At 39.9% G+C, this 27,917-nt stretch overlaps 1 protein-coding gene and 1 pseudogene across 1 annotated transcript in view; one reads left to right on the top strand and one right to left on the bottom strand.

Annotated features, from left to right (window-relative positions):
* Positions 1-27,460, bottom strand: part of SHCBP1 (SHC binding and spindle associated 1) — a 40,060-nt gene extending 12,600 nt beyond the window's left edge. Inside the window, exons 1-10 of the mRNA XM_003937281.4 lie at positions 27,354-27,460; positions 24,312-24,479; positions 24,030-24,145; positions 22,291-22,499; positions 15,100-15,192; positions 10,921-11,154; positions 10,672-10,840; positions 10,233-10,353; positions 6,140-6,271; positions 2,801-2,919 (exon numbers count right to left, since the gene is read on the bottom strand). Of these exons, the coding sequence (XP_003937330.3) occupies positions 2,801-2,919; positions 6,140-6,271; positions 10,233-10,353; positions 10,672-10,840; positions 10,921-11,154; positions 15,100-15,192; positions 22,291-22,499; positions 24,030-24,145; positions 24,312-24,479; positions 27,354-27,456 (1,464 nt within the window). The 5' untranslated portion in view covers positions 27,457-27,460. The remainder of the gene's footprint in view (positions 1-2,800; positions 2,920-6,139; positions 6,272-10,232; positions 10,354-10,671; positions 10,841-10,920; positions 11,155-15,099; positions 15,193-22,290; positions 22,500-24,029; positions 24,146-24,311; positions 24,480-27,353) is intronic.
* On the top strand, positions 15,901-16,255 carry LOC120366335 (protein POLR1D-like; annotated as a pseudogene).
* Positions 27,461-27,917: the final 457 nt, after the last annotated feature.

Genomic DNA, 27,917 nt, shown 5'->3' with positions numbered 1-27,917 from the left:
AAACAAAGATGTGGCTGGGTGCGGTGCCTCATGCTTACAATGCCAGCACTCTGGGAGTCTGAAGCAGGAGGATTTTGAGTTGGAGAACAGCCTGGGCAACATGGCAAGACCCCATCTCTACAAAAAATAGATTAAGAAAAATTAGCTTGGTGTAGTGGTATGCACCTCTGGTCCCAGCTACTTGAGAGGCTGAGGTGAGAAGATAGCTTGAGTCCAGGAGACTGAAGCTATGCCATGAGCCATGTTCATGCCACTGCACTCCAGCCTGGGTGACAGAACAAGATTCTATCTCAAAAAAAAAAAAAAAGAAGACATCAGAGATTTTAAATAGATCGCGTTAAAAGACCGGAAGGTGTTAATCCTTCTCAAATTGACATATGCGTTTATTAAAATTCCTATCAAAATCTCAGCATGATCTTTTGTGGATATAGACAAAATTATTCTAACATTTGAATTGAAAAGCGAAAGAACTAGAGTGGCCAAAACAAATTTGGAAAAAACAAAGTAGGACAAATCACTCTACCAGATTTTAAGACTTAATGTACAGCTACAGGTATTCGCGGAGGGATAGCTACACAGATGAGTGAAACAAAATAGGAAAAGAAATGAACTATCACCTAAACCTCACACTTTATACCGAAATTAACTACAAAATGGATCACAACCTTATGTAAAATATAAAGCTATCAAAACTTTAGAAAAAAATAGGATAAAATCAGGATCTGTGGCTAGGCAAAGCGATCTTATCAGCAAAAGCTCAACTCATAAAAGGAAAAACTGATATACTGGACTTCATCAAAATAAAATACTCTGCTCCATAAAAGCCATATGAAGAAGGTGAAAACACAAGCCACAGACTGGCAAAAAATATCTGCAAACCACATACCTGACAATGGACTAGTATCTAGAATATACAGAGAACTCTCAAATCTCTACAGTAAAGAAGAACAAACAATCCAATCAGAAAATGGGGCAAAAGTCATTGATATTTCACTAAAGAGGACATAAGAGTGAGAAATAAGCATATGAGAAAATCCTTGACGTTATTAACAACTGAGGAAATGACAATTAAAACAACAAGAGATATTACTACACACTTATCAGAATGGCTAAAACAAAAAATAGTCAAAACATCAAACGCTCTTGAAGATAAAGAGAAACCGAACCTCCCAAACGTTGCTAGTGGGAATGTAAATGGTACAACTACCCTGAAAAACATTTTAGCAGTTTCTTTAAAAAAAAAAAAAAACTAAACATGCAACTACTACATGACCTACAGCTGCATCCCTGGGCATTTACTCCTTAAAAAATAAAAACTGACATATCCAAGACTGAGTAATCTATAAAGAAAAAATTAATTAATTTTAAAAAATTAAAACTGTCAGCTGGGTGCAGTGGCTCGTGCCTGTAATCCCAGCCCATTAGGAGGCGGAGGCAGGTGGATTGTCTGAGCTCAGGAGTTCAAGACCAGCCTGGGCAACATAGTAAAACCTCATCTCTACTAAAATACAAAAAATAAAAAATAAAAAATAAGCCAAGTGTGGCAGCGTGTGCCTGTAGTTCCAGCTCCTCGAAAGGCTGAGGTAAGAAAACTGCAAGAACCCAGGAGGTGGAGGTTTCAGTGAGCCCAGATCACACCATTGCACTCCAGCCTGGGCAACAGAGTGAGACTCCATCTCAAAAAAATAAATAAATGTTAAAAAGAATTTTTTTAAATAAAAACTGTGTTCACACAAAAACCTATACCCAAATGTTTATAGCAGCTTTACTGACAATAGGCAAAAACTGGAAACAATCTAGACATCCTTCTACAAGTGACTAAACAAACTGAGGAACGGTCCACACATTGGACCATTCCTCAACAGTAAAAAGGAGCAAGCTACTGGTACCTACAACGACCTAAGTGAAGCGCCAGAGAACCACATTAAGTGAGAAAAGCCAGTCCCAAAGAGTGTGTGATGCCATTTTTACACTTTCTGAAATGATGAAATAAATAGAACTAAAAAACAGCGCTGGGCATAGTGACTCACACCTGTAATCCCAGCACTTTGGAAGGCCAAGGTGGGCGGATCATGAGGTCAGTAGATGGAGACCATCCTGGCAATGGTGAAACCCCATCTCTACTAAATACAAAAAATTAGCCGGGCACGGTGGTGTGTGCCTGTCGTCCCAGCCACTCAGGAGGCTGAGGCAGGGGAATCGCTTGAATCCGGGAGACGGAGGTTGCAGTGAGCCAAGATCGAGCCACTGCACTCTAGTCTGGCAAAGGAGCAAGACTTCGCCTCAAAAAAAAAAGAAAAAGAAAAAGAAAAACAGCTTAAGGTGTGCCTGCAGTTAAGGAAGAGGTTGGTGGGAGAGAGGCAGGTGAGTTTGGCAGCATGAAGCGTTCCTTTGATGATGGAAATATTCTTCCACTTGACTGGACTGATGTCAGTATTCTGGTTGTCATGTTGCATGACAGTTTCACAAGATGTTACTGTTAGGGGACACTGGTGAAGGGCATCATGCAGGACCTCTCCCTGCTATTTCTTACAACACTGTGTGAATCTACAATTATAAAGTTATGATTTTAATGGTCTAACCCTCTCTTAAAGCTAAATAAAGTAATTGTGAGATTTATTACTTCTCTTCCTATGATCTGAAAATGCTACATGAGAAGACCCTTGCATAATTGAGTTTGACTGACTTGGTAGAGATGACTGGAGAGTAGGAGTACGCACATATATCTTGGTCCCATATTTCATATATTCATTTACAACTTAAACCCAAACTACTTCCCTAAGAGGACAAGTGTTTCTACCTTGGCACCATATAAATCCGAGTTCTTCATCAGAAACTCTGCTGATGTCCGCACTGTGACTCCGGTCGTCTCACACTGCAGCACACAGTTTTCCAGCGTAGTCTTACCGCGGTGAACGGCTGTGACGAAAACACACGCTGACTGCTTTAAGAAGTAATGTGCCTTTTCCAGTATGAGAGATAGCCTGGTGCTGACATTAGATGTGGACCCTATTTCTCAAAAGCTACCATTTAAATTTTCTTACCTAAATTACAAATTCATAAAATATAAAATGATGACGATTTTGAGTTATTTTCTACAATCTGAAAGCAACATTCTTTAAAAAGAATGACTTGACCTCAGATACAAAAGCACTTTTCATTACTAGAAAAAAAAAAGTATCAGAGAGCAATTTTGCTGAGTATCTCAGAAGAAAAAGACCTTGAATCAAGAAAGGGGCTACAAAGATTCCAGTAAACAAACACTACTGCCGTGTGGAGATAACTTCAATCTAGTGCTACCCTGAATACAGAGAACACAGACCACAACACTGGAAAGTTTTCAAAGAAAAAATCACTGTACAGAAAAGAAACTAACATTAACAAATTATCATGAATAGGTTATTTTTCACTTTAGGATTAAGTTTGCTAAGTCATCACACTGTACCTAAAAAAATAATTTTTTAGGCCATGCATGGTGGCTCACACCTGTAATCCCAGCACTTTGGGAGGCTGAGGCGGGCAGATCACCCAAGATCAGAAGTTCGAGACCAAACTTGCCAATGTGGTAAAACCCTGCCTCTACTAAAAATACAGAAATTAGCCACAAGTGATGGCAGGAGCCTGTGATCCCAGCTAGTGGGGAGGCTGAGGCAGGAGAATCGCTTGAACCAGGGAGGCAGAGGTTGCAGTGAGCTGAGATCGCACCACTGTCCTCCAACCTGGGCAACAGACCAAGACTCGTCTCAAAAAATTAATAATTTGTGTTTACACAGATCAGCATGTGCATTTATACTAATGAATAGCATGTTTCTAACGTGTCTATTAAGTGTACAAAAAGTATTATGTTTTTTTAAACGTGCACATCTTAATTTAAAATACTTTATTTTGCTAAAACATGCTAATACTCCTCTAAGCCTTCAGCAAGACATCATCCTTTTGCTGGTGGAGGGTCTTGTCACAATGTTGATGGCTGCTGACTGATCAGAACGGTGTTTGCCGAAGGTTAGGTGGCTGTGACCATTTTTCAAAGTAAGACAACAATGAAGTTTGCCACATTGACTCTTCCTTTCATAAAAAGCCGTCTTTGTAGCATGTGATCATGTTTGATAGCACTTTACCCGCAGTAGAAAGTTGTTCAAAATTGGAGTCAATCCTGTCAAAGTCTGTCTCTGCTTTACCAAGTTTACATAATATTCTAAATCCTTTGTTGTCATTCCACCATGTTCACAGCATCCTCCCCAGGAGAGTCCATCTCAAGAAACCACCTTCTTCGCTCATCCTTAAGAAGCAACTCCTCATCTGTTCCAATTTTTGTAAGATCGTAGCAATTCACTCATGTCTTGAGGCTCTACTTGCTATCATCAGGCTCTTGTTATTTCCACCGCATCTGCAGTTACTTCCTCTATTCAAGTCTTGAACCCCTCAATCATCCATGAGGGCCAGAATCAACTTCTCCAGAATTCCTGTTAATGTTGATATTTTGATCTCCTCCCATGAATCATAAATGTTCATAATGACATCTAGAATGATGAATCCCTCCCAGAAAGTTTTCAATTCACTTTGCCCAGACTCATCAGAGGAATCACTATCAATAGTTGCTATAGCCTTATGAATTATATTTCTTATGTACTAAGGTTTGAAAGTCAAAATTACTCCTTGATCCATGGGCTGCAGAAGAGATGTTATTAGCAGGCATGAAAACAACATTAATCTCCTGATACACTCCATCACAGCTCTCAGATGGCCAGGTACATTGTCAATAAGCAATCATATTTTTAAAGGAATCTTTTCGTTTTCAGTAGCAAGTCTCAATATTGGGCCTAAAATATTCAGTAAACCATGTTATAAACAGATGTGCTACCAATCAGGCTTTGTTGTTCCATTTCTAAGGCACAGGCAGAGTAGATTATGATTCTTAAGGGCTCTAGGATTTTCCAAATGGTAAATGAGCGCTGGCTTCAACTTAAAGTCACCAGTTACATTCGCTCCTAACAAGAGAGTCAGTCTGTCCTTTGAAGTTGCGAAGCCAAGCACCGACTTCTCTCTTCCTATGAAAAGTAGTAGACGGCATCTTCTTCCAATAGAAGGTGATTTCATCTACACTGAAAATGTGCTGGTGTATCCACTTTCATCAATTACCTTAGCTAGATCTTCTGTAACTTACTGTAGCTTTTTCATCAGCACTTGCTGCTTCACCTTGTGCTTTTACATTATAGAGATGGCTTCTTTCCTTAAACCTCATGAACCAACCTCTACTAGCTTCAAACTCTTCCTCTACAGCTTCCTCACCTCTCTCAGCCTTCACAGAATTGAAGAAGTTAGGGTTCTGCTCTGGAATAGGCTTTGATTTAAAGAATGTGGTAACCGATTTGATCTTCTATCCAGGCTATGGAAACCTTCTCTATATCAGCAATAAGCCTGTTTCACTTTCTTATCATTCATATGTTCACTAGAGTGGTGCTTTTAATTTCCTCTATGAACTTTTCATTCACATTCTTAACTTGGCCAACTGACACAAGAGACTTAGGTTTCAGCCTATCTCAGTTTTCGATATGCCTTCCTAAGTTAAACATTTCTCGTTTTTTAATTTAATGTGAGAGACAGGTGACTCTTCCTTTTACGTGAACACATAGATGTCATTGTAGGTTTATTAGCCAGTCTAATTTCAATATTGCTGTGTCTCAAGGAATAGAGTGGTCCAAACAGGAGAGAGAGAGCGGAATGGCTGATTGGTGGAACAGTCAGAACCCACAAAATTATCAGTTAAATTCACCATCTTATATGGATGTAGCTCATGGCACCCCAAAACAATTACAGTAGTAACATCAAAGATCACTGGGCACAGATCAGCGTATCATCTATAATTTTTTTAAAAGGCTTACAGTACTGTGAGAGTTACCAAAATGTGACACAGAGACACAAGGTGAGCACATGCTATCAGGAAAATGGTCCCAACAGACCGGCTGGAAACAGGGTTGCCACAACCTTCAATTTGTATAAAACTCAGTATCTGTGAAGTGCAACAAAACAAGGTATATTTGTACTTGAGTGGCATTTCATTAAATTCTGTCTTCCATAGATAGTACAGTTTTCCTTCAAAGCTTAGAAGAAACAATACATCAAACATTCAGATACTTACTTAAGATTCCCTCTACAGCATTGTGCTGAACAAATTTTATGCCTGAGATTTTAATATCAGCACCCGTGCAGTCCACAAAAGTGTCACCTTTGCCCCTCTTTTCTATCACAATGTCATCTGGTAGACCATATCCTAAGAAAGAGAGAACAAGAACACTCAAGATGGGTGAGGAAAAACATCTAAATAAGAACACTCTAGAACAGGTTTCTCTAGTTCAAATGACTGCAGATGATGAGACCAGTCAACTATGTTGTATTTAAATAAAATCTCTCTCTACATATTCTGTTTGATTTAAACCATGGTATCCAATTTTAACAATCACCCTCTCTGACTAGTCCCCATATCAAGATGACTACCCTATCAACTATCTCACATCAGCTCAACACTAAATTCGCTTAGAAAACTGCTATAAAAAATAATGTTTAAGACCACCCTAGGCAACACAGTGAGACTCCATCTCTACAAAACTAAAAAAAAAAATTAGTCAGGCATGGTTACATGCACCAATTACTCACTACTCAAGGAAGCTAAAGTGGGAGGGTCACTTGATCCCAAAATGTTAAGGCTGCAGTAAGCTATGATCACACCATTACACTCCAGCCTTTACTCTGGTTGACAGAATGAGACTTGGTCTCAAATGAATGAATGAATGAATGGACTTACAGCTGAGTCAAAGGACTTTAAAGCATTCACCCTTAGAAGTTTGCTTCTAACATTCTATGATTCTAACATAGAAAATGTAATTTTATTCAAATTACATTTGAATAAACCTAAGCAGTTCTCAAGATGATCTAATTTTAATATTCTCTTAAACAGTTGGCTTAAAATCTGACAAACTGACTACTTACTAGAAAAAAACAGTCTACCTCATTAACAAATAAAAAGCATCAGATAGAGGCTGGGCATGGTGGCTCATACCTGTAATCCCAGCACTTTGGGAAGCCAATGCAAGTGGATCACTTGAGGTCAGGAGTTCGAGAGCACCCTAAGCAACATGGTGAAACCCCGCCTCTACTAAAAATACACAAATTAGCTGGGCATGGTGGTGCATGCCTGTAATCCTAGCTTCTCAGGAGGCTGAGGCAGGAGAACTGCTTGAACCTGGGAGGCAGAGATTGCAATGAGCTGAGATTGTGCCAGTGCACTCCAGCCTGAGTGACAGAGTGAGACTCCATCTCAGAAAAAAAAAAAAGCATCAGATCTTGGTCAGGCGCAGTGACTCACGCCTATAATCCCAGAACTTTAGGAGGCCAAGGTGGGTGGATCACTTGAGATCAGGAGTTCAAGACCAGCCTGGCCAACATGGGGAAACCCTGTCTCTACTAAAACTACAAAAATCAGCCAGGCATGGTGGCAGGTACCAGTAATCCCAGCAACTCAGGAGGCTGGGAGAGGAGAATCACTTGAGACTGGGAGGTAGAGGCTGCAGTGAGCTCAAATCACACCACTGTACTCCAGCCTGGGTAACAGAGCGAGACACCATCTCAAAAAAAAAAAAAAAAAAAAAAAAAAAAGCATCAGATCTCTATAAATCTTACTCAAACCAATAACGCAGACTAAACAGCTGAGTGGGCTTACAAAAAAACTGGAGTATCCAAAAACTAAAGAACTCAGCTGACTTCCATAGTAAAACAGAACCACAGAGACAAAGCTATAAGAAATAACTCTCACTCTCTACAGATGAGTCTTTGAGTAAATGAAAGCAGTAACTGCATTTAACAAGCAAAGCTTTCAAGCCTGTAATCCCAGCACTTTGGGAGGCCGAAGCGGGTGGATCACGAGGTCAAGAGATCGAGACCATCATGATCAACATGGTGAAACCCCGTCTCTTCTAAAAATACAAAAAATTAGCTGGGCATGGTGGCACGTGCCTGTAATCCCAGCTACTCAGGAGGCTGAGGCAGGAGAATTGCCTGAACCCAGGAGGCGGAGGTTGCAGTGAGCCAAGATTGCGCCATTGCACTCTAGCCTGGGTAACAAGAGCGAAACTCCGTCTCAAAAAAAAAAAAAAAAAAAAAAAAAAACAAGCAAAGCCACTCAATTTATCTACACTTGAAGAGAACAAACAAGGCTTTGGGGGCCCTAGAAAATGCAAAAGGACTCCACACACCGGAATGCTACTCGGGTGGACTCTGGATGCCTGAATTATGAATGATTTTTTTTCTGATTTTTGTATGGATCTGCCTGTACTTTCCATATTTTCTACAATAACAATTGTTTTTTATCATCAGAAAAATTAAAAGTACAAAAAGAATTGCACGTTGAGAAAAAATATTTTTACACAAATTTTTTATAATTATGTATTCCTTTCCACTTTAAACACAAAACCATCACCTAAATGAATGGATTTTCGAAACAAGAAAACCTCTATTGTAAGTACTATTAACACTCTGTACATAGCAGGTACTCCACATATATCTCTTGTTATACATGTTAGCTATAGATCACTATCAGATGAGCTTGAATCTTACTCATAAACGAGTACCCCACCTATGCACACTAGACATGCCATCTGATTCCCCAATTACCAGACACATACTATTAGTCAATATACAGTGGTTTTTATACTTAGCTATCAGCATTCTATATGTCTATTTATGACACTCTGGCAATTACATTAAAATTTCTTCACCAATCTAGGAAGAACTCTTATCTACCATACAAACTATAATATCAGTGTTATTTCTACTATGCCAAAAAATAAACTGTATTTATAACAGCGATTTATCTTGCAGATGTGTTATTTATATACACACATCTATTATACATCAAAAATTGGAGAGTAGATAAATCTTCTGCCCAGGAGAAAGAAAAAAAGCAAAACAAAAAATTGGAGAGTAGAAAGAACAGAAATTACACACATGAAACAAAAAAGGGGTGACATGATGTACTATGAGCAGGAGAAATCTAAACTCCCAGCCGCACTTCCATCTAGAAGTTTCGACAAGATAAAGAGCATAGCTTAAGCAGTTTCTGAACAGCTGCACAAGTCCCAAAATGATACATGATTTTTCCCATCGCAAGCTTCACAGATAACTTGAAACTATTTTGGTAAACAGTTGAACAGGTGTAACTAAATTTGACATGTTATGAAAATATTCAGGACCAAGATGAAAAACCGCAAAATAACCTAAATTTAGAAATCACTTTAAATGAACAATAAGGTTGTAACTGTCAAAAAGTTATTCATTCATTTTTTTTTTAGACAGAGTCTTGCTCTCTCTCGCCCAGGCTGTAGCACAGTGGTATGATCTCGGTTCATTGCAACCTCCACCTCCCAGGTTCAAGCCACTCTTCTGCCGCAGCTTCCCAAGTAGCTGGGATTACAGGGATGCACCACCACGCCCAGCTAATTTTTGTATTTTTAGTAGCAACAGGGTTTCACCATGTTAGCCAGGCTGTTAAACTCCTGGCCTCAAGTGATCTGCCCACCTCGGCCTCCCAAAGTGCTAGGATTACAGGCGTGAGGCACCATACGCAGCCCAAAAAGTCATTTTTAATAGAATTTTTCAACATTAATTTTTTTTTTATGTTGAAAAATTCTAAAGTATACTTTGGTCAAGACACAAAGTGTAGCACTTGTACCATTCAGCAAGCATTTAGAGAATTAAGATAATTGGTACTAATTTCACAGTTAAATGTCCTTCATTAAACCTCTCACGAAAATAAGCTAAATTTGAAACAAAATTAAAAAGCCGTGAACTAGTTATCTGTAACATCTATAAAAGCAAGCAACAAATTTTTAACATACTAAAATTTTTTAAAATACTGCTGGAAAATTTTTTAATTCTAGAAATTAGATTTCCTTTCCATAAACCATCTACAACCTAGAAAGTATGCTTCTTCCTAATGGTCTTTTTTCTATAAGAGCCTGTGAACATCTCCCCAACATATACACTGCTACGAAGAACCACAGCTCAAAGTGCTGAAACACTGGGTCAACCTCCTTTAAGCTTTCCAAGTCCTTAAAGTTTCAAGGCAGCTCACTGGAAATCAAACCGGTTCAAATCACATTGTTTCAACAAGATCAGTAATTTATTGTTTACTTAAAATATCATGTACAAGAGTTTCGCTATGTGTCTTCCATACTCACCTTCCAACTCAATGGAGTCAGCAATGGAGAAAGTGCCATGTACCACATAATGGCCAGGACAAACAATAACAGTATCACCTTCGAAGCAGGCATTTATAGCAGACAATGGATCACTATGGAACTAGAAAACAATAACAACACATTTGTAAATACACACTCCCAAAAAAGTAATCTGAGTATTACTCTAGGTGCCTTCAGGTCTTACTTTAAAAACAGAAGCCAAAAACTGCATACTGAAGCTTCTCCTTTGATAATGCACTGACCTAACACATACCTGGTAAGTAACTATTGCTGACAAAAGGCAGGGCTCTCACTACTTCCCACTGCACAGAAAACCATCTTGGGGAAGATCCTGTAAACACTCTGTCGGATTTGTAAAATCCTGGGGGGAATCAGAATTTAAAAAAAAGCCACCTGGAGTGAAAAACTCTCCATTTACCTGAATTTCTCTTTCTTCCTCACCAGGATCCTGGCAAAGCCTGTCCGTGAGCAGGGACCGCAGGAGACCAGCTATCATGGTGGAGGAGACCACATGAGTGATCTTCTGACCACTGGGACGGGCACCCTTTGCTTGGATATTAGAATTCTTCTGATATCCAAACACATACCTTAGAGAAACAAAACAGACCTATCAGTATGACAGCCAGTAAGGAAGGATGTTGACTAAGAATTACGAAGACACACATACCTCAACAAAGGATTCTCAATGAGTTTCAGCTTTTGTTTCAACTGTTCCATCTCCGAATACAATTTTAACCCTTCCACCATGGAGATATTTTCCTGCTCGGAATCAGAGTTACAATTTGACAAACTGCTTCTCAGATTTAAAAATTTCCTGTAACTCTCCTCACATTGAGACAACAGATTTCGGTAGTCAACAATAAGTCCTGTCGGAACTCGGTCTTCGAGAATGTCATAATGCCTAAAAGTTTAAAAGCAAATTGAAATCCATTGCCTTTCGGGCACATTTTCCTATCATTAAACAGCCCACTTAGCACTCCAAGACCCAGTAAGAAAAGTCTTTTATACTATATAACTCAGGTGCATATTAAGTCTTTCTGAATAGCACTGTAATAATAATCATAAGGGGAAGCTGTTGAAAGTTTAAAGCACCACTTCCTTGAGGTCACTAATTTTTCTTCTCTTTGAGGAGTTATTTCTTTTTTCTTGGATCCAAGTATTTGTGCTTTAGAAACACTGGAGGTTTGTGTTGTACCATTTGTAATTATTATTTAAAAAGAAATTATTTTCTTCCCATATATTAGATTCAATACCTTAATAAGAACGTGACGGGGGGCAACTTGGGAGTGGGGATAGGGAAAGCAGTATCTCAAATTGTTTCACAACAATGTTTAGGATTACCATATTTTTCATGGATCTGTTATAACTTTTAAAATTTTTTAGATTCCCATTATTTATAGGATCAAAAAGTAGAAATGACTCAAATAATCTAGTCCTTCCTTTCATCTAAAGCACTACGCCACAAAATTATGCTGAATATTCCCTAAGGAAGATTATTAAAGAATTTCAAAAAATAAGCTCTTGAGATTCTGAGGTGAAGAAAAAGGTGCCATTACTAAACTAGAGAGTGATTGAAACAAAATAACCTTGTGCTGGACAACCATACAGGCACTTCAAATGTATTAATTTGTAAACCTTCTCAAATATAAAAACAGAACACAGAGTATTTCTAGATGCAACAAAATAATCTGTAAATGTACAACCAAGTTCACAGATATAAAATTAATGGGTTTAAAAATAAAGTAAAATAGGCTGGGCACAGTGGCTCACACCTGTAATCCCAGCACTTTGGGAGGCCAAGGCAACTGGATTGCTTGAGCCCAGAAGTTTGAGCCCAGACTGGGCAACATGGCAAAACTCTGTCACTACAAAAATGCAAAAATAAGCCTGGTGCGGTGGCATGCACTTGTAGTCTTAGCTACTTGAGAGGGTGAGGTGTGAGAATCGCCTGAGCCCCAGGGGTCAAGGCTGCTGTGAGATCTAATTATACCACTGTACTCCATACGTCAGCCTCAGCAACAGAGCAAGACCCTGTCTCAAAAAACAAAAAACAGATGCTCAGGGCCCCATCCAGACTGATTTAAATGGGTCTCTGGAAGTAGAGGGGTATTTTTTTAAGTTCCCTGGGGATGCTAATGTGCAGCCTAGAGTGAGACCTATTGCCTTAAATGGTTTGTTTTGTTTTTTTAATTTACTCATGCTCTAAATAAGGAAAAACAAAAACAAAATAGAACTACATCTTAAGCAAATTTATATCAAATTATGATGAACACTTAAACATTTTAACTGAATAAAAAAGAAACTTTTCCCACTTTTCAAGTAAGTGAATTAGGTGAAGCTTGAAAAGCAAGAATTTTGTCTACTTTGGTTAATCCAAAAGAAACTGAGTGAACAGCTGTGAAAAAAAGGGTCAAACAAAAAAAGTTGAATATTAAAAATAAAATAAAATAAATTGAAGATGAAACCACAGTCCAATAAGTTGTGAAGATTAAGACTCAAATTTTAAAATAAGTTTCTTAGCATTTCTAGTATCCATACCCATTAGCTTATTTCTTTTCATTATATTGATACTTCATAGTCCAGAAGCAATGAGCCAACATTTATGTCTCAGAGCCCGAAGTTCTGGTTTTTTTCAGACCTCCTTTAATCAGGTATAAGCAGTGTGTTTTGAAGTAGAAAGGAAAAATATTTACTGCACAGTACTAAATCCAGACAGTCTTGGTTGATCTTGCCTGTTGATAGCCCCACTCCCATCTCAGCCCAGAGACCTTTTTTAAGTCTGCCTATGTTTGAAAACATTCCAGACTCTCCATCAAGTATCACGTCTTCTGCATAACGACACACGATTCCTCCCTTATGCCTCCCCATGTGTCAGTGATGTGCAAGCTATGCATGTAAGTCATTTCTTGTTAGCACATGCAAGGCTATCAAATCAGAATGCAATTATTTTCCAAGTAAAGACTGAATCTGCCAGATATACATTATGTTCACTTATCATATTTCACATCAACCAAAACCAGTCATTTCTTTTTAACAACAAGGGTATCAAACCTAGAAAATCCTCAAGCTTATTAAATTTTGGGATTTTATTGAATATGCTATGGAAAAATAGGAAATACATAATGGAAAAACTGCAAAGCCTAAATAGAATCATAGCCCAATTATGAACAGCTGAAATCAGACATACATAATTCTAAACCAGGTAGAACTATTAATCAGACTTTCACACTTTTTTTTTTTTTTTTTTTTAAGGCAGGGTCCTGCTCTGTCACCTAGGCCAAAGGGCAGTGGTTCAATCACAGCTCACTGCAGCCTAAAACTCCTGGGCTCAGGTAATCCTCCTGCCTCAGCATCCCCAGCAGCTGAGACTACAGGCGTGCCCCACCACACCCAGCTAACTTTTCTTTTTTAGGTTTTGTAGTTAGGGTCTCACTATGTTATGCAGGCTGATCTCAAACTCCTGGGGTCAAGAGGTCTTCCCAGGCTGGGCACAATGGCACAGGCCTGTAATCCCAGCACTTTCGGAGGTCGAGGCAGGAAGATCACTTGAGGTCATGAGTTAGAGACCAGCCTAGCCAACATGGTGAAACTCCATCTCTACTAAAAATACAAAAATTAGCTTGGTGTGGTGGCATGCACCTGTATTCCCAGCTAGTCAGGAGGCTGAGGTAGGAAGAACACTTGAGCCCAGGAGGTTGAGGCTGCAGTGAGCGAGATCACATCACTGCACTCCAGCCTGGGCAACAGCCTAAGAGCTTGTCTCAAAAAAGTCACCTTCCTGCTTCAGCCTCCCAGATTGCTGGGATTACAGGTGTGAGCCCCCATGCTGGGCCTCAGACACTTTTTATTTTATTATTATTTACTATTAAAACCAAGAGAAACTTACCAAATCTACTTGCGTTACACAAAAATGTAGAGGCTTACTTCTTTATCTTCTCACCTCATCTTTCACATGGGGAAAAAAATCATCTTTCAAACAGGGAAAAAATTACCATCTACAATTATTTTTTGTAGTATAAGTTATAATTTTATTTTTATTGCAGCACTGCCTATGAAGTTATTGCTCATGAATACAAGAAAAAAAATTACTGGTCTTAAAGCACCATCTAGTGGGAAAATAAATGCCACAGTTAATAAGGTCACTATAGAATAACTACTTGTATTTGGGTTTGTGGTTAATCTTGGTATTTTTTTGAGGGTTTTTTTCTGCCAAAATATGATTAATTTGAAGAATGTGTGCTTAGGTTTTTTTGAAAATTTTTATTTACCACCGATATTATTTATTCTTTTCATCTATTTCTGAAATAAGGTTTAAGGCGGGAGGCTGACAAAATATCCTAAGGTAGATCTGTTACTTCAGCCTGCTGTTTTACTATAAGAACTTAGAGTAAAGCCATATACCTTTAAAGTATTCTTCATAAAATTAAAGGAAAAAAGTCTTCTAGAATTCAAATAATGTCACTGTTTTTCAAACAATTGAATTTAACAAAGGGCTTTTTTAATCCACTAGTTCAACTGAATTTTATTCAAATTAACAAAACAGTGAGCTATTAATTTAGATGTTCTTGAACTCCCTGCTTTTACATTCAGTTTATAAACACTAAAAGCAGGTTTCTCTGCACTTGTATAAGTTTCATTTAATAACATGTAAAGGGGTGGTATAATTTGTACATCAGTCTATTTCTGTCTATGAGCCCCTGGAGAGAAAGAGAGAAAATGTGTGTGTGTGTGTGTGTGTGTGTGTGTGTGTGTGTGTATGTGTGTGTGTACGCACCTCACAGCCAAAACTAAAACATGGATAACTATTTTTCCAACATGTACGACAAGGTCAGTAATAAATACTTACAATCTTAATCGAGGTTCAACACATCTGACAAAATAATCATATTCATCCTCCTCTTCTTCATCCCAACTCCTCCAAATATTTTGGTAGAAAAATCTGAAATGAAACTGAGTATCATTCAAATTCTATAACTGACTCAAAACATTAGGATTTTGGAGGGGTGAGACCTAAAGAGTAAATTAAAACAATTCTCCTATCTTAGAGAAGGTTGCATATTTGCTATGGTTCATAGTCACGAGTCACGCAACATAGAGATCTTCTGTGGATCAGCTAAAGAAGTTTCTCCAAATCCTTGCTTTTGTTAGGGCTCTTTTTTTTCTGAGGCGGAGTCTCACTCTGCCGCCCAGGCTGGAGTGCAGTGGCTCAATCTCAGCTCACTGCAACCTCTACCTCCCGCCTCAGCCTCCCGAGTAGCTGAGATTACAGGTGTCTTTTGCATTTTTACAAAATACAGCCCAGCTGTATTTTTGTATTTTTAGTAGAGATAGGGAGGGTTTCACCATGTTGGCCAGGCTGGTCTCGAACTCCTGACCTCATGATTTGCCCGCCTCGGCCTCCAAAAGTGCTGGGATTATAGGCGTGAGCCACTGCCTGGAAATTGGGTCAATAATTATCTTGCTTGCATTAATATTTCTTAATGTATGTATAGTTCACATTTATTTCAATGTTTAACATTATAATTGCGGCCTTCCGTCGGTCGGTCTTTCCTTCCTGCTTCGCCTCCACGCCTCGCGCTATGGGGCAGAGCCCCTGATAGGATAGCACCACCTGAGGATCCAGAAAACGCCTCCACGTTGGAAGAGGTCCAGGAACTGGAGAGGAAAGCCATAGAAGAACTGCTTAAGGAGGCAAAACGTGGAAAAACTAGAACTGAAACAATGGGACGCATGGGTTGGATGCCGTGTCTGTCCTCTTGCTGGTACCAATAAAAGATTTCTAACACAATTAAAAACACATTGCCCTGTCATCAAGAGCAAGACCATGAACAAAAAGAGGGCGATAAGGAACCAGCGAAGAGCCAGGCCCCAGAAAGAAGAAAACCCGAAGAAACGCAGAAGCCATTCTTACAAGCACAGTTGCCCGAGGTTCCGTCAGTTATTCCCCACCATGGAAGTGGAGCAGCCAGGACAAGTACGAGAGGCGGCCCAACCAGCGGTGAGGCCAGAGCCAGGGCCAGCCAGCCCTGCGGGCTCCGTGCTCCTTCAGGTGCGGTGTGCAGAGAAGGCGTTAGCTGGCAGGGCAAACATCTAAGAGTGACTTTTACAGTACATCCTTTGTTGTTCTTAAAGAGGCTGCTGGCCACCGGCAAAAATGACCTAGCAACTCTCCCAGGAAACAAGTACAAAGGAGGATGTCTTGGCAAGTTTAAGCTACTTCTGCAGTGTAGTAGACATGTATTATTGTTAGTCTATCTTGTTTGGAAGAGCGTTTCAAAATATGTGTAGAATTTAAAGTTTTCAGAAATTATTAAAACTAAAATTGTTAAAAATTGTTCCAATTTTTTGGTCATTTCTCAAAAAAAAAAAAAACCACTTATAAATCATGTTACTTTTTAGGGGTATCAAATTTAAAATTTAGAAGTCATCAGTCCAGTGACCGTATTTATGAAAACCGTAGTCCTCCAAGCTCTGGGAATTTATCAAGAAACTGATAGCTCTGCATTTGTTTCCCTTCAGGTGAACAATGTAGGACATCCCCAAAGTGGCTTTGAATTTCATGCTCCACTTCAGTTACCAGAGGTTAAAAAATGGGTTCTGTTGTTTTCTGTGCATTCTCAAACTCATTTATTAGAACAGTTTTTATATATTTAATTTTTTTAATATATAGGTTTTAAGTGGTGCTTTAAAAAGATCCCTCACAAGTTAAAAAAAAAAAAAGCTATTTCAGTGCTAGATCTTACCAGCTAATGTCTTAACGATATCACTATTAGTATAGTTGTTCCAGAAATCTTCATTTTAAATAGAAGTGTTTACAGCATCTTCTCCCCCACCCCCCAGTATTGGTTTTGAGTACCTGTTTTAACATATAATTACAAACCTTTCAAACCTGTATTCCTTCTTTACACTCAGGAAATTGTCACCAAGCGCCCTCCTACCCAGTCCACAAAAGGAAGAAGATGAAGATTCTGTCTCCCTGTTCCCCCTCCTCAGTTTTCCAAAGTGTCTGAGCGTATGTATGCATGGCTGTCCCAAGATCATCGCCATGCCACATCCCTGCTCCCCACTTCCTGGCAGCCAAGGAAAGCCCTTTCTACATGCTAGAAAGAAATACATTTGAAAAGTTAGCTTTGGGGTATTAGAAACTAGAATAGACTTTTCCACCACTGAGCTGATCCCAGGGACTCATTCTGTGACTGTCACCACACTCATTCCTTTCAAACACAGAGGAGGAATCATTGCTTCATCTAACTTTATTCAAATATAGTAATGCATTAGCCAAAATTATTTGTGCAAAATTTGAAATGTTTTGTATTTAAATATTAGAAATAGCACAAAGTCATGGGGTTTTTAAAAATTGCTATAATTAAGTAAAAATAAAGCTGAATTGTGTCAAAAAAAGAAAAAAAGATTATAATTGCTTGGAGTCTTTATTTAGGAGTTTGATGCTGGTTTCATGACCAGATATATGATACAGAAACTTTAATTTTGTTTATATCAGTCAGTCTATGGTAAAACTGGTTTCATTAACGTCGCAGTTTCTAAGAACCTACTAATAACAGTAACTGAGGACTTTACTACAATGCCTGGCTATGTCTTTTCGTGAGGTTAAGACTGATCAACAGATTCAGGTTGTCAGCCTGATGCACCCACTACAAAGTTCTCCTTCTCTAATGGTTGCAGCAGTCATTGATGTTCACAGTCTAGAACCTTTATTTCATTAATGGTTACAAAATACTGACAGTCTATCACTTTCTTCATGTATTGGTTAGAATACTTTTATAAAGAAATTCCTCAGGTGATTCCAAAGTGCTTCCAAGGTTGATTGGAGAAAAAATAGTAGATGGCCTAGGGCTGATCCCTGGATAACTCCGACATTCTAAAGTTTAAGCATGAGAGGAAAAGCTGGTCGAGATGACTAAGAAAGCAAGCCAGTAAGACATCAGCTGAACAGTGGTGTCCCAGAAGCTGAGAGGAGAGTGTGTTAAGAAGATGGGAATGATCAAACACCTAGTATGTCAAGAGGTCAAGCAAGGTAAGATCAGAGGCAAGACGGGACAGTGAAATGTCAACTGAATACAAGAACATGAATACAAGGACTGAACACAAGAACACGGAAGTCTTTGAGCACAATTTCAGAGATGAAGTCAGGGTAGAAGTGTTACGCGGACATCAGGAAGTATACACTGTGACTATATATAGCTCTTTGAAGAAGTTCTGTTGTGAAAAGGAAGCACTGAAAATGAAACCAGTCATCTCTTAATTACTATAGATTGGGCTGTTAGTCCCTTCAGCCTCTAGTAGTCTTTTTATTTTTTGTTTTTATGATGAACTTAAGCATAGCTCTACTCAATTTAAAAAATAAAACAAAACACCTCTGCTGGCTCCCTTTTAGCCCTCAGAAAGAAGTCCTGAACGTGCTACTATAAACAGATTCATAATCTGGCCCTACTGCACCTCTCCTGCCTCAGAGCTGTTGTACATAAACTCTCAATTTCACAAGTTCTTTCAAACCTCCATGTAACATGTTAGTCAAGCTGCCAGAAGTGCCTTCCACCTTTTCCACCTGGTAAGCTTATAGTTACATTCCATGACTCGGCTTCAATGTCATCCTCACCAGTACCATGCCAAGCATTTACACATCATTCCCATCTGTACCTCCCCTAGTGTTGATTCTTTCAAGCCAGAAATGTGGAAGTCAGCCTTGACTTCTCTCATATCACTCTTATCCTCTCATCTCCTGTATCTGCTGGACCACAAAGTCCCAGCCATTTTGCTTTCTCAGGAAGCCTCCATCTGTCCTCTCCATATCCCCACTCTAGTTCTCTCTCTTGCCTTTTAACTGGTCTCCCTATTCCATCCCCCACCATCTGTTTTCCACACAGAAGCCACGATGAACCCTTGAAAACACAAAGCTGTACTTCAGGGGGTTGAGGTAGGAGGACTGCTTGAGCCCAGGAATTCAAGACCAGCTTGGGCAACAGAGCGAGACCCCCATCTCTACAAAAATCAAAAATTAAAAAATGTAAAAACATTTAGCTGGGCAGTGGTGGCACATGCCTGTAATCCCAGCTGATCCGGAGGCTGGGGCAGGAGGATGACTTGAGCCCAGGAGTTCAAGCCTGCATTAAGCTATAATTGCACCACTGCACTCCAGCCTGGGAAACAGAATACGACCCTGTTTCAAAAAAAAAACAAAAACACAAAACTAGTGATACCCAAAAATAAAAACGATTCAGTGGCTTCCCACTGCTTTTTTTGTTGTTGTTGTTGTTTTTTGAGACGGATTTTTGCTCGTTACCCAGGCTGAAGTACAATGGTGTGATCTTGGCTCACCGCAACCTCCGCCTCCTGGGGTCAGCCAATTCTCCCGCCTCAGCCTCCTGAGTAGCTGGGATTACAGGCACGCGCCACCATGCCCAGCTAATTTTTTGTATTTTTAGTAGAGACGGGGTTTCACCATGTTGACCAGGATGGTCTCGATCTCTTGACCTCGTGATCCACCCGCCTCGGCCTCCCAAAGTGCTGAGATTACAGGCTTGAGCCACCGCGCCCAGCCCCCACTGCTCTTAAAGACAAAAATGACTAGCTAACAAAGCTTTGCACCATCTGACCCCTGCCAACCTCTCTAATCTGGTTTCCTTGGTCTCTCCCAGCACTGTCTGTGTTCCAGCTATGCTGGCCTTTCAGTCCCTTAAACACACTCAGCTCCTAAATCTTTTTCCTTCCCCACCCCGCCACCCCTTTCCCCAAGCTAACCCAAGTTCAAATGTCATTATTCCAAAAAATAACCCTAGAACAGCAACTTGACCTAATCTGAGGACACCCTGTAATTCTTCCCAGCACTCACTGCTACTTCTAATCAAGTAGACATCTGTGCATGATTATTTCATCAAGGTTCATCTCCTAGCTTTAGACAGACAGCTCCCTGATGATGGTGCCTGTCTCATGCACCAGACATACCCATCCTTGACTAAGAACCTGGCACTCAAATATTTATTGAATCAACAAACAAATGAAAACCCTCATAATTTGACCTTCTCTGGGCACTGGCCCAAATCTCAGCCCTCAAAATGAAGAGTAAATTTAACCAGGCTCCTCTTCAAATAATATTACCAAATAACATTCCAGATACTTATTTTTCTACCAACTTCTATGCCCATAGAGATTAGCTCCCTGATTCCTAATTTCCTAGACTTATCAGTTACCCCTGTATCTTCAAATGCTTCAATTGGCAGACTTTTGTAAAATGAGAGAACAGGAAGGGAGTTCTTTTGGTTCTGGACAGAAACTGGTTTAGATTCATTCTGCTTGGCCCAATACCGAACATCTAGGGTTACATGTTCTTGCAACAATTAGAAACTGTCTGTAAGATGTTGGCAGCAGGGCCTGAGACACTCTGCTTCTTTGCAGAGCATTCAAATTAAGCTCAGCAAAACCAGGTTAACTCACTAATGGTATAGAAAATGGAAAGTACTTTTTATACTACAAAACACCAAGCAATATTATTTACATAATGGTCATTAATTATTACTCAGTCTTCTAGTTCCTGGAGGAATATAAGTCTATTTTTAAATAGCTAAAGTAAGCCTTCTTTGGTGAATATACTTAAATACAGAAGATCCAAAACGACTCTCTGTATCAGGAGCCATCTAATAAAAGATTGATCTGAAAAATTGTTTAAATCATACCCACTGATCCAGGTATGGGCTTTCTTTCCCACGTAAGGGACAAGTGGTCTGCTTTTACAGTGGAAATAACTATGGCAAAAAAGGCTGACAGGTAGGAATACAACCCCTAATGATCCTAAAAGCACCCTAAGAAAATGCTTGCTTTGACCAGACCGATGCTTGACAAACTGTGCATTCATCTTTTAGCAGTGCATATAGCATGGTATATAACCTTCTTCACTGTCTTTCTCTTCTTCTATTTTCTGTACTCTTATATTGAAATATACCAACCATAAGCCTTAACATCCACAACTTTTAAGCCAGTTTATATACAAACCAAATTAAGAAGCCCCTACTTTTGTTAATATTTGGGAAAGTCAAGTAAAAGACAAATAGGAATTATTTATACACTAGACCCTTGAAGAACACAGGTCTGAATTTCGTGTGGTTCACTGTTAACACTGAGTGTGCCAGCCTCTCCTGCCTCCCTTTCTACCTCTCCTCCATCTCGTTTGCATCTGCCATCCTGAGGCAGCAAGATCAATCCCTCTTCTTTCTCTTCCTCCTCAGGTGAAGATGATGAGGATGAAGACCTTTATGATGATCCACTGCCACTTAATGAGCAGCAAATACATTTCTCTTACGAATTTTCTTTTCTTAGCACTTTATTATAAGATAATACACATACAAAATATGTGTTAATCAACTATGTTAATGGTAAGGCTTCTTTTCTGGTCAACAGTAAGCTATTTTTAGTTTTGTGTTGGGGGAGTCAAATGTTGTACTCAGATTTTCAACTAGGGGTGGGGGAAGATAGGCACACCTAACCCCCACATCATTCAAGAGTCAACTATACTAGTTTTTTCAGCTTTTCTCTAAGTTTGAAATTATCATAAAATGATTTAAAACATTTTTTTTTTTTTTTGAGATGGAGTTTTGCTCTTGTTACCCAGGCTGGAGTGCAATGGCACGATCTCGGCTCACCGCAACTTCCGCCTCCTGGGTTCAGGCAATTCTCCTGCCTCAGCCTCCTGAGTAGCTGGGATTACAGGCACGTGCCACCATGCCCAGCTAATTTTTTGTATTTTTAGTAGAGACGGGGTTTCACCATGTTGACCAGGATGGTCTCGATCTCTTGACCTTGTGATCCACCTGCCTCCCAAAGTGCTGGGAATACAGGCGTGAGCCACCGCGCCCGGCCTGATTTAAAACATTTTAATTTTAAGAAGATTATCCTGTCTTTGGATATTTTTAAATATTGCAAGAACCAAGTTTATAGTTGAGTTTAAATCTAGGTCTGACACAAACCAGAAATTTCATCCAAAGTTTATGGCCACAAGGTTATTTTTCTCAACTTCTTTTCCTACCTGACATGCTCAATTGCAAGGGCTGTCTGGTCAAACACTCCCGAATCATCAAATACCACCCACAGCTCCTGCAGGGGCAGCCGATGTTCCTTCAGATCCAGGAGTTCCTTCATACACTCCATGGTAAAAGTGCTCACTTGAGAGTCACAGAGGTATGGTTCGGCAAGCCTCACCACTGCCTTCAAGGCTGCAAAGTCCACATCTGTGACCTGAAATTCAATATAATGTGATTTAACATAAGGAAATCAAAATTAAGATACACCTATAAGACACTAATGACAGCCTGATACTTTTAAAAGCATACAACAGGAGTGGGGAACCTTTACCCATAATACAAAGGATAAACAAGACAGGCTGGCTCTTACCCTCACGGAGCTTACACTGTAATCAGGGAGATCAGTAAGCACGATGGTAACGAGTAGGTGACAGAGAGAAACTAGCAGGGGTGAGGATCTGGTTCTGCTGAGATGGCCAGGGAAGTCAGCTCTGAGCCAGGCTGAGGAAGATGAGAAGAAAGCAGCCATCTGAAGAGCAGGAAAGGCGCAGAAGGCCTGTGGCAGAGACAGGGTTAGCAGCTGGAGGAGCAGAAAGACAGTCCTTCTTGCTGGAGCCAAAGGGAGGAAATGGAGGAGGGGGGTGCAGTGGAGCAACAAGAGATGAGGTGAGAGAGAGGAAAGGACATGAAGAACATCCAAAGGAGCATAGATTTTACGTGTTTTCTATAACAATGAGAAGCCAAAAAGGGAATACTAAGACCTTGGTAAAGGCAATGTATTAAAAGTTTTAAGCAGAGAAATGTCATGCTTCTCTTTTAAAACAATGACTTTGATAATTTTCAGAGAACTGATTGGTGGCGGGGGCAGCAGTGGGGGGATAACAATCATAAACGAATGAATAGGCCTGAACTTCAACCACAAAATGGCATAATCTATTTAAAAACAGATTATGCCATTTTGTGGTTGAAGTTTTAAAAATTTTAAAACTCACAAGCAGCAGCTGGGCAATCCACTACCTCGTACATAATCACTGCAGTATGTGATGCCATTTTCTAAGGGAGCCGCAGCAACAACTTGGATTCACACCCCCTGGTTTGACATTTTAGTTTACTAGGGCTTTTTGTGGTCAGTTAACAAACACTGAGAAAAATTCAAAGCTGTAATTAGAATGCAAATGTAATGTAAAAGGCCCAGTCAGGTGAAAAATAAGATTGTTTTTACATTCTACAGTGGGACACACTGTCAAGAGATTAACCACATATCTACACATTTGCTAGGCAAAAAATGGGCTAGTTTAAAAATGCCTCTTAGCAGAGGTTGCAGTGAGCCAAGATCATGCCACTGCACTTGCCTGAGCAACAGAGCAAGACTTAACTCAAAAAAAAAGTAAATAAAAATAAATAAATAAAAATGTCTCTTAGGTTTGAGCTGCTTAATGAACTACAATTAAGATGTTAAAAACTTTTTCGAAACCATTAACTTCATAATTAGGCCTCATTTTTTAAGTGATCTCAAATACCTTCTTTTAATTAAACCAGTTTAATTCCCTGGTAGAAACTCCTCAATTGCCTTTAAAATTTGTGGAACACTTGCTACAACATGGCAATTAGATATGAATTTGAATTACATGCTATTTGAATCAGCTCATAAATTTTAATTAAAAATAAGCACTTTGGCTATAACAGTCTGAAGTAAAGTGCTTATAGCTAAAGACAAAGGTCTTAACAACAAAATTAAACTTACCTCAACTAGCACCTTGAACACATTAGTATGCCAGACTGCCCGCCATCCACATGTCTCAAGGACCTTCTCCAAGAAATCAGCTGTGAATTCCTTTACCTCAGAGGCCTTGCAGTCAGCTACAAAGAAATTAAACACAGGAAGCAATGAGAATGCATAAAGCAGAGGGAAGTTAATAAATCCACTTAAATCCACTTTCTCAGAAACAACTGGCAATCTGAGGGACTGAAACAAACAATCTACTTGCAAAACGAAAAAAAAAAAAGATGCAAAAAACCTACTCACCTAAAATGTAATCTTGATAGGCTCTGAATCGCTCATAGAACAAAAGTTGATTTGTTTGGAAAATTTCTGGGAAAAGAGTTTTTCCTTCTGGCATAAAACTCTGTAAACTAGAACCTGGTTTATCATGGTAGCTATAATCACTGCATGAATCTTCATCTTGGAACAAACCTTAAAAAAAAAAAAAAAAAGCAAGTTCCAGTGCCTTAGTGAATGCTTCTATTTTCATATCCTTGCATAGAAATCCCAAACAAAATACAAACCAGAATCTGAATATGAATGTTCTACTTACCTCTACCATTATCAGAAGAAACTAGCTTTCCAAACTTAAAAATATTTCAAAATCCAAATTCTACTTCAAAACAATAAGTGTTTAAGATCTTTAACAGTTAGATTTTTGTTGTTGTTCTATGATGTTTTGGGGGCCAGCAGAAAGCTGTTTGTTTTTCTTTCAGAAAGAGTCTCACTCTGCACCTAGGCTGGAGTGCAATGGTGCGATCATAGCTCACCCCAACCTCAAACTCCTGGGCTCAAGCAACCCTCCTGCCTCAGCCTCCTGAGTAGCTAGGACTACAAACATGTACCAGCACATCCAGCTGGAAGACAGTTGATTTTTAATTCAGTGGAAATCACCCAAGTTCTCCTTCAAAGCATACAGCCTGTGATTTATACTACAGTTAGTAAGTTACAATGATCAAGTATCTTATTTATTTTCCAAAACAATTCCATAAAGCTCCTTTAAGAAAGGGAGCTGACTTCCCCTCAGATGGGTTAAACTCTCCCTTTATTTCCTACAATATCAGTCTGTCAATGGCCCTTCAATAAACAGGGATGGTCGAGTCTTAATAATCCAAAAGGTTTACTTCAGTAAGGGTATTAGGTTCCTCAGTAATTTCAATGACTGTGTCTAAGGAAAAGATCAGAAAATGCAAATCACATTAGGTTTGGGCTACACATAATGTTACATAAGTTATGATTCAGCCAGTGGCATATCTAATTCTGTGTAATAAGTTATTTTTAAAATAAAAAAAAAGTTTTTAATAAATGAAACATCTACCAAATAAGCAACGGTAAGAAGGGTAGCTTTCAGAATGTAGAGTAGTTTCGAGAGGTGGTTTCAGGGAAGGTATCTGATCTGTTAGCAGAAGCCTTTTTTCCCTCTCCCCCTTGATTTTCTCCTTACTCTTCCTCCTTCATTTATTTGTCCCTGTTCACACCACCAGAAGTACTTGATCTACAGATGATCAAAGTATACTCAAGGGTCTACTGCTCACAAACACTGATGCACATGAGCCTTAGAAGGTATAAGTACCTTACTGGCTGTGTGACTATCACTCTGTACCTCAGCTTCTTCTCCTACAAAGGGAAGATAAAATAGTACATCTACTTCAATTAAGAAGATTAATTAAATTATTTGTTAATAATTTACAACAGTGCCTATTACATAATGTATATGTTTAGTAAAGAAATAGTAGTACTTCAACACCTTTTTTTTTTTTTCCAGCACCATTCTTTATAGCTACTTTGTTTTTGTTTTTCCAGCTTTATGGAGGTATAATTAACAAATAGAAGTTATATACATTTGAAGATTTTAACAGGCACGGTGGCTCACATCTGTAATCTCAGCACTTTGGGAGGCCAAGGAGGTGGATTACCTGAGGTCAGGAGCTCAAGACCAGCATGGCCAACATGGTGAAACCCTGTCTCTACTAAATGTACAAAAATTAGCCAGGTGTGGTGGCGGGCGTGGGCAGCTGTAATCCTAGCTACTTGAGAGGCTGAGGCAGAAGAATCACTTGAACCCAAGAGGCGGAGGTTGCAGTGAGCTGAGATCGTGCCACTGCACGCCAGCCTGGGCAAGAGTGAGACTCTGTCTCAAAAATAATAAAATAAAATAAAAAATAAAGTGTATTACATGATGTTTTGATATACCTATACATTTTGAAATGATTACCGCAGTAAAGTGAATTAGTATTTCCATCACCTCGCATACTTACCTTTTGTGTGTATGTGGTGTGAACACTAATGATCTACTCTGTTAGCAAATTTCAAGCACAAAATCTGCATCATCACGTCATTGCCTATTAATACTGTAATAATAACACAGTATTATTAACTATAGTCACCATGCTGTATGTCCATCAGATCTCCAGAACTATTCACCCTGAGTAACTGAAACTTCGGACCCTTTGACCAACATCTCCCCATTCTCCCCCTGGCAACTACCACTCTACACTCTTTCTATAACTTCCTCTTTTTTAGATTCCCCATATAAGTGATGTCATGCAGTATTTCTCTCTGTTTGCAGCCACTTTAAAAACATTATTTCGCTTCGTCTTCGCCACAAATACAACCAACTTTTGCCAGTTGGAAAGGTGGGTTAGTAGTGGAATTGTCACACTTATGTTTTCTCACTTCTCTGGGACTCTCTGCTACACAATACAACCGAAAGTGTTAATGTAAAAACAGAACCAGCTTAAAATGTCAGAAAAAAAAAAAAAAAAAGCAGTAATGAAACTATGAGGAGGAAGAAAGGGCGGAGAACTAGGAGATGCTGGTTCTATTTCTGGCCCAAGTTGGGGCTTCTCACTTTGGACACGTCATTACCCTCTGTGCACAGGACAGCCATCTAGGCAAAGGGTTCAAGCTTTCCTCTTCTTCGGGAAAGGGAAGTGTAGTTCATGATCTCCTTTGAGATGCAGATGAAAAAGATGACCCCTTGCGCAACAGTAAATGCACAGTTCCGCAAAGCGCATCCAGATTGGGAATTCCTGGCCCAACCCAGTCCCCTCCAATCTCGGGGAAGCTGAGGCCAGAGAGTGGGGGGAAGAGGGGGAAACGGGGAAAGGGAAGAGAAGGAGTCCCCTACACCGACACCAGGTACAGCCTGATTTTGACTTCCCGGTCACAGGTTCCCAGCAGTTCACCGCTCCACCCTGGACCTCCGGGTCCGGAAGGCCTGCGACCCAGGCGCCCACCGAGGGTCCCGACGTCCCAGGCATCCACTGAGAGGCGGTTCCTCGGGCCCAGCATGGTGGAGCTCACCTTTCTCCAGAGACGCCGGCTCCTGCTCGGCCGCCCAGCCCGTGCGCTCGGGAGCCATGGCCGCCGCCTCCAGACCGCCGCCCGTCAGCGACCCGTCAGCCATTTCGAATTTCCGCGGGCAGCAGCCCCGGCAATGACGGGATGACGCAGGCGCTGCTGATTGGATAGTCGGGCCGAGGCCGTGGACCAATTAGAGTCTGGCCTCGCTGCAGCCCCCACCAACCCGGGCGCCGCGCCCCGAGCCGACAGCTGTTCCTGTTCAAGTGCCCGGCCTTTGCTTTTCTCGGATGAACATGAAGAAAGTCAAATTAGGACATAATTTGGAATGATTTTCGAAAAAAACAACGAACAACGCCTAGAAATAAGATATAGTGGAAAAATAACTGTGTTGAGAGTCAAAAAACATAGTAAACTTATCTGAGCCATTCCTAGAGGTATTGCCTTGGGCAAGTCATTTCGCCTCCCACAAGCACAACTTCAGCTGGAAAGATGCTGCCCTTGGTGGGCCTAAAGCTTTCACCACCAAAAACCTGTGTCTCTCGGCCTTTCAGTATGCACACATGT

Source organism: Saimiri boliviensis, chromosome 1, assembly GCF_048565385.1.
Source record: "Saimiri boliviensis isolate mSaiBol1 chromosome 1, mSaiBol1.pri, whole genome shotgun sequence".
Lineage (NCBI taxonomy): Eukaryota > Metazoa > Chordata > Mammalia > Primates > Cebidae > Saimiri > Saimiri boliviensis.
The sequence above is the reverse complement of the archived record's forward strand: the minus strand, read 5'-3'. Positions and strand labels throughout refer to the sequence as shown.